The following is a 9,391-nucleotide window of genomic DNA, read 5'->3' as shown; positions in this document are numbered from 1 at the left end:
ACTTGTCTTAACGATCAGTCCACTGCGAGACCAACATAAACTGAGGGATACACTGAAAATTTTCTAGATTTCTTCCGGTTTTAAATTAGAATAAGATTATTCTCTACGCATGTAAAAAGCTTTTTTGCACTTCATTATAGAAGAAAGTCAACGAGAACCTCTTTTTTTTCTCTATTTTAAAATTTTTCCTAGATAATCAAAATTACAGATCCTGATTGGTGTGATGTATGGAGGCTAACCAATTTGAATGCAGTGAAAACTGTCATGTAAATTTTGTAATATGGCATATTCAAGCTCATAGCTCCTTAGAAAAAATTTAATTTTATTAAAACTTTAAATAAATTTGGCAACAGATAGCTAACAGCGTTCTCCGGTAATGGCGTATTGTAAGTTTTCAATTAAATATTACTTAAGTTCGGCATAGTAAACCTAATTTAGTATTTATAATTTTATCATATCTCAGCAGCGAAACTTAGCAATAATAGTTTTTCTGTTTTATTGTTTGATTTGCGAAAGAAAGTTTCTGATTCTAGTTTTAAACAAACTAAACTAAAGAATCAAATTGATTTTCAAAGACCAAGTTGATGTTCAGGCTCAGTTTCGGAATGAAATAACAGTTGTGTAAATCTTCACCACCTATATTTAACAATGCCTGTTTTCTATTGCCCCTATTTTTATGTTTATTATATAATAGTCATAAAAATGCTGCATATTTATTCTAATTATTTTATTTGGTAGGCTGCAATAAAAATTCATACTAACAGGAGAAACTTATAAAAATTTACCATTTTCATAAATTGGTTTTCGTATAGTAATTTTAGAGCCAGCAGAAATATTTTTATGAAAGCAGTCAAAGGCTAAATAAATGTTAAGTTGACAAATAGATAATTTACCTTGTTAAAATTTTTGAATGTTTGTCTGTGGCTCCATTTGTCTTGATTGCAATAATATTGTAAATATTATTTATAAATCATTTGCAGGCAATTTTTTTATGTGATTTGCAGAAGATCTCTTAATGGACTGAAATGTTATGGATGATAGTTTTGTTAAGTTTATGTCAATAGTTATACGTTGTAGTTAAACCTCATAAGCAATAGTTTAAATAAGGTGATAATTTGCTTTTTATTTTGTATAATATGGATATTTATACATGACGATCTGTCGCGCCTACTGCAATCAACCTGGTGTCAATAGATTTTAATCTTCAAAAGGTATAGCGCAGAAGAAGATTTTCGTTCTCTTTATCCTTCATTACTAATTTAAAAGAAAGAAAAAAGTAAGTTCAGGTATACCTAGAGTAAGCCATAAAGTTGCTGAAAAAAATACTTCAAAATATTAAAATGCAAGAAAATTATTAGAAGAGAACTTTGCCTAAATTGTCTTCTCATAATTTATTTTCATTTGTATGCTTTCAAATTTTCTTTTCTGTATTTGAAACTTCATGGCTTACTCTAGGTTTGTCACTTTTTCTGCACTTTGAATTTTAAATTAGTAATGAAGGAAAAAGAGAATTTGCGAGGAAAATTTTCTTCCTCGGTATGGCGTCCTCTTAAACCAAAAGTCTTAGGTTCTAGGCATTGTTTGGGGGAAGCAAATATTAAGTCCTAAATAGGTTAATAAATAATGGAAGGTAATTGAAAGATATAGTCAATAAATCCAGACAATGGTCCTTAAACTTTTAAACAAACAATAGTGTAGGCAATATTGGGCAAAAGTATATGAAGCAACAGCTCTTAAATATGAAAGAACAACAAGAAAAAAACTAAAATATGCTAGTGCTATCAAAGCTGTGTCAAGATTATACTCTAATATGCAGGAAAATGTTTGTATTAACTGTTCTATTATAATATCGGGAAGGAAGTTTATTGTTGGTTAATGTCTTTTGAATCTAAGTTTTTTAATTTATTATATTCTTAACAGATGTATAGGTGTATATTTTTTCTAAAATTAAAAATGTTTTTAAAACAGCTGATAATTTTGCAATTTTACTAATAGATACACCAAAATTTTTATGTACCTTTTATAAAATCCATTTTTTAATCTATCATCATCAATGATTTGACAGCCCAGGGTGGGCCTTGGCATTCTCAAAAAGTTTTTTTCATGCTAACCTTTTTCCTGCTAGTGTTTTCCAGTTTTTAAGACCAAAAGGTTTTTTCTAGGCCATCTATCCATCTCAAATTCGGCCTTCTTTTTTGTGTGCCAACTGGTCTGGCATTGAAAACTCTTTTTGTGGCATGGCCTTCGTCCATTCTGATAATGTTACCTGCCCATTTTCTTTGTTGTTTTATAAAGTTAATAATGTCCGGTAAAATTAATGTATATGAGTGATAAAGCTCTAGATTTAATCTTCTATACCTCACACCAATTTTTTGAATTCCTCCATAAATACTTCTCAAGACCTTTCTCTCAAAGGTACCCAACATAGATAGGGTCACAAGCAAATGTTAAAATTGATCTTAAAAGAGATTTATAGAATAAAACTTGTTTTTCTGTGAGCTACATTAGATTTTATGTATTTTCGAATTTCGTTAAAACAATTATTGGATATAGTAATTGTTCTTTGTATTTCCATTGTAGTATTGTTCCTGTTGTTAATTACAAAACCGAAATAAACGAAATTGTCACTCTATATTTTTACTTTTTATTTATACAAATTACTCTGAAAGAGTTGTTTTATTTATGAAGAGTTTATTATTTTTCTTTTTAGTTGAAGATAAGTAAAGGATATTGTCAGATCAGAAAAAAGGATGGATGAAGTGATGGAAATTGTGGAAGTCACATCCTTGAAAGACCCATCATCGAAAGACAATAATGGAATTATCGAGGCTTCATTTAAAGACGATAGTTCTTCGAAACAAAATGCCAAACATTCCGACGACGTTACTAGTGAAAATAATGGAGACGCGAGTGATATACAGTCGAATGATACTACTAAGAAAGACCATGTTCTTGATGATTCTACTCATTTAGAAACAAACCACAATGACACTGAAAAACAGAATTCTTATGAAAATCATATTGACTCTCCAAAGAGCAACTCAAATGATTCTTCAAAAATTGAAGATTCTCTCAAAATAAGTGATTCAGTGTCTAATGAATCAAATGAAGCAGTGAACAAAACTGAAGAGAACTCTAAAACTGAGTCTGATATGCAACAAGAAACTGAACTGCAAGAAGAAAAGAAATCCGAACCCTCTAGTTCTATGGTATGTATTGAAAAAAAAAAAAAAGATTATCTGAAAACCTTTTAGTTTAAGAAAGAACAAAGTCAGGGGTGATTGTATTGATTTCTGTATTATTTCTCCAGGTCTATGAGAATTACGTGTATCTCGAGATCATTGATTAGCGGACTTTCTGGAATTAAAACTTATAATCCAACAAAATTTTCACCACAATCTAAAATTTAAAGTGAGAATTAAATTTTACTATTAAAATTTCGAAACCTTCACTAAATCGCATGAACAAGATGCTTTCGTACACGTGAATTCTTCTGTACATCTGCAGTTGTGAAATGTTTTTTTTTTTTTTGGTTTGTCCGTCGTTTTTAATGTACTTGAAACTGCTCCAGAATCCGCTAATATCCAGGTTTAAACTTTTGCGATTTTAACATCGATTTTACTATTTACCAGATTTAAGTGTTACCCGTCGTAAATCCTATTCACGTGATTAAAAAAATCTTGCATCTTGATTTGTGTTCACGTGACTTAAATATCCAGTATAATGATTTGTATCAGACTTCTTCTTAAAAAATGCTAAAACTTATTTAAAGTAATTATATTGAGAAACAACTTTATTATATAAATGATTAATAATGTGTTGTGTGTTTTTATTATTTTATGCTACAAAAAATATTTTTCTCATTAAATCTAGGAAAATCAAACAACGTTGTTCACTGAAAAAGTGCAGTCTCAAATATATACATTTATGTTTATTATCAGGGATGAGATTCTTCCGCGGATTCGCGGATTTCCGCTTTTTTTCAGATTTTTCCATTTTTTCCGCTAATTTCCGCTGAAATTTTTTTTTTTGCCCAAGTTAAAATGTTTTATGAGGAATTTAATTTTCCGCGCAGGGAAATTGTTGAAGTCCCTTTTCCTCCCTCTGAAGTTTCTCTAAAAATCATTTCCTTGGGATAAAACTGGTTGACCTTTATACAGGGATGAGATTTTTTTTTGTGTCTCGAATTTCAGCCTTTTTATCAAAAACTCCGATTCTCTAAAAGTTTCGTTTTTTTAAATAAGTATCCCTTTTTTTTTAAATTCAGTCATTGAAGTAAAATAATTATATTTATTTACGATTTTCAAAGATAAACAGAATATTCAATTTACGCCCTAGCTGCTAACCCTTCCGCATTTTTACTTATTTTAGCTATTTTCTCCGATTTCACGCACAGAAAATAAGATTTTCCGTATTTTTTATCCGTCGGCTGGATAGCTCGTATTTTCGTAATTCAGATCTCGATTTTTATTCACGCGATTTTAATATCAATCATCGATTTTCGTATTTACCTGATTTAAAAGTTGCACATTGCGATTCTTATTTACGCTATTTAAATATCGTATATTATGATTCTTATTTACGACATTTAAAAATCCAATATCGTGTTTTGTATTTATGCATTTTTAAAATCTCGATTTTATTATCAAATCTCGATTTTCGTATTTACCTGATTTAAAAGTTGAACGTTGCGGTTCTTATTCAGGCGATTTAAATATTGTACAGTGCGATTCTTACTTACGAGATTTAAAAAATCAATATCGCGATTTGTATTTACGAGCTTTTAAAGCCCTATGTAGCAATTCGTATTCACGTGAGCTTAAAATCCAATATCGTGATTCGTTTTTGTGGTTGTAATATCGCGCGATTTAAAAATTATGCATCGTGATCAAAAAATTAAAAATCATGATTTGTATTTTCGCATTTTTTAAATTCGATGTAGAGTTTCATATTAACGTGATTTAAAAGTCTCATATTCACATGGTTTACAAGTTTAAAAATCGCACTTTTTGTCAAATTTTTGTTTATATATATATATTTTTTTTTCTTCTTTTTTCTTTCTTTCTTTTTTTTGTTTTTTGGATTTCCTCTTTTTTACTTTCTGACTAAGCAAAAGTCTTTATTTTATGGACAAATTTTTTAATATACTTTTTATGCTTTCCTTTTCAGCAATATTTTTAACTTTAACTCCGTATGATTTTTACTTGTAGAAATTTTCAGAACATTGTATGATCTTGTTCTTTATCATGGTGCATAGCATTTTTAAAAAGTGCTTAAGGGTGCTTAAGCTTATTCTCGATTTTTACGAGCCCTTAAAGGTGCTTTTTTCATTCGGTGTTTTTAAAAAGTGCTTCATTTTCCCATTTCTAGAAATAAATTTTTTTCTTCACCGTGTCGATTTTCGCCATGTATTACGCAAGAGCGTGCTTTTCACATTGTTCTATTCAACGTTTTCACAATTCATTCGGCCACAATCTATTTCGAATTCGGTGTATCGTCGCTCCACACCATATAAAAGCGCTAATCATTTTACATGTTTGATGCAATACTTGCGAGTCCATATGTGCCTCTACTGAGCAGGGTTCGGTGAGATTATTACACTCTTGTGTGCAAGATATTTTCACTTATTTTCTTCACTTTCCACCCTCTGATATCGAGCCGAAAAATCTCTCTGTCTTTTTATGGTGGCTAATGTATTTGAGAAAAAGAGTTCTTTGTCAGAAACTAGTTATTTTATCAGGATCATGTAAAGTCTTTGAAAATTATTTTGCATTTTGTTAATGTTTATAGTGCTTAAAATATTTTTTGAGTGCTTAAAAAGTACTTAACACTAGAAAGACTGAAATACCTATATTGCCTAAAAGCAGTCAAAATGAGTGCATTGTGAAAGAATGACTAATGTATAAAGAAATTTGTTAAAAATTTATTTTTGATATTATTTTCAGTTATATAACAAGTTATTAGTAAATATCAAAAGTAAAAATAATTATATAAGTCACAAAATGCTAAGAAATTGTATACATCATTGTTTTTCTAATTGAAATTAAAAAGCAGTCAAAATGACTTCCTGTCTCTCTTTTATTTATTTCTATATTCTTTCTCTTTTTTATATATATTCTTTTTCCTGTTTCTTTTTTATTTATTTATGCTCATTATTTGTTTATTTTTGTTACAATTGTTGTCTTATGAGAAATATTTTGTTTTGAATTTAGGAACAGGTGAAGGAAAATGATGTTATGGGAGAAGATGCTGTGAAGTATCCTGACAAAGATGATACTGGAAAAGATGCCTCACGTAAAATACCAATATGATTCTATGTGCTTAATATCAAAGCTTTTATTCAGAAAAAAATAAATACCTTATGGTTTTTTTTTTTAAATATACTTAGTTACTTTATTATAAAGGATACCTGAAATTCTCCAACTCTCCTCTGTTTCCTTCCCTCTTTTTTTGAGGGGAAGAGTTAAAAATTTCTTTTGTATAGGCATTGCTTTATTTTTGGTGCATTTATATATATATATATATATATATATATATATATATATATATATATATATATATATATATATATAATAAATAAATAAATAAATACAAGAAAACACTAAGAAAGTTAAGAAAAACAATAAGTATCATTTATTGCGCTTAAGCTGCAAGTAAACAGCACTCATTAGATAAGTTCAAATTGAAGAATAAAACAAAGAAAAATTATAGACATATGAAAAAAAGGGGGTGGGAAATAATAAGTAAAAAAAAACAACAAACAACATTTTATTAAAAAAAAAAAAAAAATACATGTTAATTAAAAAACCGGAAAAAAAAAAGATATAATCTTTTCTTCAGCCCACACGATTATATCCGCAAAACAGAGTGCTTTCTGATATTGTATCAATAAAGCCAAAGCAAAATATATTAATATTTTGCTTTGCAAGATATGTGTGAGGAGCACTCAAAAATTTTTTTTTTTTTTTTTTTTATAAAATAACTACATAAAAATAGATCATAAAAAGTAAATATAACATGTAAAAACAGATAATAAAATAAAATAAAAAGAAAAAACATTAAAAAGGGGGGACTATAAAGCGAGTAGCAAAATCATAACAACTTACATGGACAGTTATTTTTCAAGAATGATTTAAAAATGTTTTCGCAGAAAGATTGCCAGATTACAAAAGATGAAAACAAAAGCGCAAATTGAGTGTAACAAAAGGGTTCTAAAGTGTTGTTCTTACTGCACTGCTGAAGTGATTTGTTATTCTGAGTTTTCCGTGTGGCTGAAGAAAAGATTATATCTTTTTTTTCCGGTTTTTTAATTAACATGTATTTTTTTTTTTTTTTAAATAAAATGTTGTTTGTTGTTTTTTTTTACTTATTATTTCCCACCCCCTTTTTTTCATATGTCTATAATTTTTCTTTGTTTTATTCTTCAATTTGAACTTATATATATATATATATATATTATATATATATATATATATACATACATATATATGTATATATATATATAATATATGTATATATATAATATAGTATGTTCGGCTGTTCCTTCCTAAAGTTTTTTCAGCAATTATTACTAGTATAGTTTGCCTAACAAATACGAATGCCTATAGTTGCTCATACGAAAGTGATTGTGTTTTTTCTCTATATATATTCTGTATAATATGTACAGGGAATTTTTTCTAGAGATTTGAGTAGCAACCCTGTAAAAAGTTATCCATGTTTTATGAAAAAAAAGGTACAATGTGTGACTTGTACCTGTTTAAAAATAAATTAGATTGTCTACATGGCTTGCACCAATTTTATTACATGAATTACAATTTTATGACCTAGACTTCACAGTTTTATGCAATCAATTGTCAATATATAACAACACTCTATTATTCATCAAGTATGATAACTTTTCATTGTTTTCCAACAAAAAATTTTTCTTCTTTTTTTATGAAACTTGTCTTAAAACGTGATGCCTAATGTCAATTGAACTTGGTGATTATGTGAATCTCAGAAAAGGTTTTTTTTTAAAAAAAATTATGTGTAAAACTGTTAATTAATTTGTGAATATTACTTGAATGAGATATGCGTGACAGATTTTAAAAATTTATTTATTGAACAAAATTTTTCTTTATCAAAGGTTTTAATGTAATTTATTGTAAAATGAAAAGTCTTGATATACAAATATCTATTTTTTTTCTTCTTTTTCTTAATCATATAATGCATAAATTAAATAGTTGAGGAGACGAAATGGGCCTTGATTAATTTCGTCTACAGTATGCGTAAAGCTTTTCCTCTTCCAAAATAAGATTTTTTTATTTTTCATGTTGATTATCGGCATAAATTATGCAAAAAGACATTGTTTACATTGCAAGAACAGTTTGAAATTCCGGTCTTATTCATACAAAGATTGAAATTAATAACATAAATGGTTGGATTGACTCAAAAAGTTTCATGACCCTTGTCAATGAACTTTCGCGTGTGCACCCTTCGTCGCACGGAGAATATCAAATTGATAGTCAATTTCATGGCAGGTAGCGGCAAGCTTTCATGTTTCTGGCATTGTTAATCACTATAATGTGCGCATATGGGTATCTGAAAACCCACATGAGACACAAAGGGATTCCCCAAAGGTTAATGTGTGGTGTGGACTAATGCACAACTGAGTCATTGGGCCTTTTTTACAGAAAAGACGGTCTCATCATCGTATACTTAGACATGTTGGAAAACTTCGTATTTCCACAACTAGAAGTGCTTCAGCCACATGTCTTTTTGCAACAAGTTGGTGCACCACCTCATTGGGGTATCATCGTTCGTAGTTCTTTGAATGACCATTTTCCAGGAAGATGGATTGGGCGAGGAGGTTCAATTCCTTGGCCACCCAGATCACCTGATATAACGCCACTGGACTTTTTTCTTTGAGGATTTATATAGGACAGTGTTTACAGGAGGATCGTGTCGAACATTGATGACCTAAAAGCCAGAATTACAACCGCAATAGCCTCTGTGGATGCCGACTTGCTTGCCGCTAACTGCTGTGAAATTGACTATCGACTTGATATTCTCCGTGTGACGAAAGGGGCACACGTGTAAGTTCATTGACAAGGGTCCTGAAACTTTTTGAGTCTATCTAACCATTTATTAATTTTGATCTATCTTTATTATCTTATGAGTTATTAAACATCAAAATGAGTCCGGGGCTTTATAAACATCCCGTATATATATATATAAGATAAATGTTTTTGTATTTTTATCTCCAATTTTTATTTAAAATTTTCTACAACAAAATTAGGATTTTTAACAATTTTCAAAACAAAAACAGTTTAATGTTAAAATAATTCAAGAACATAATTGTTAGAACAATTGTAATTTTACATTATATGTTAATTTAGAATTACCTCATATT

The 9,391-nt window shown here is 29.0% G+C and overlaps 1 protein-coding gene across 3 annotated transcripts in view; it reads left to right on the top strand.

The window, feature by feature from the left end:
* Window positions 1-261: 261 nt before the first annotated feature.
* LOC107452835 (uncharacterized) overlaps window positions 262-9,391 on the top strand; it is a 58,377-nt gene continuing 49,247 nt past the window's right edge. Inside the window, exons 1-3 of one of the 3 annotated variants that reach the window (XM_016069457.4) lie at window positions 262-386; window positions 2,711-3,209; window positions 6,213-6,294. In XM_016069457.4, coding sequence (XP_015924943.3) covers window positions 2,751-3,209; window positions 6,213-6,294 — 541 coding nt within the window. In that variant the 5' untranslated portion in view covers window positions 262-386; window positions 2,711-2,750. Of the gene's footprint in view, window positions 622-2,710; window positions 3,210-6,212; window positions 6,295-9,391 lie in introns of all 3 variants that reach the window. The other 2 variants (XM_016069447.4, XM_016069466.4) reach the window with 2 other exon arrangements.

This window comes from Parasteatoda tepidariorum, chromosome 1, assembly GCF_982258835.1.
Source record: "Parasteatoda tepidariorum strain Cologne lab strain chromosome 1, Ptep-v5.0, whole genome shotgun sequence".
NCBI classification, from domain to species: Eukaryota; Metazoa; Arthropoda; class Arachnida; order Araneae; family Theridiidae; genus Parasteatoda; species Parasteatoda tepidariorum.
The sequence above is the reverse complement of the archived record's forward strand: the minus strand, read 5'-3'. Positions and strand labels throughout refer to the sequence as shown.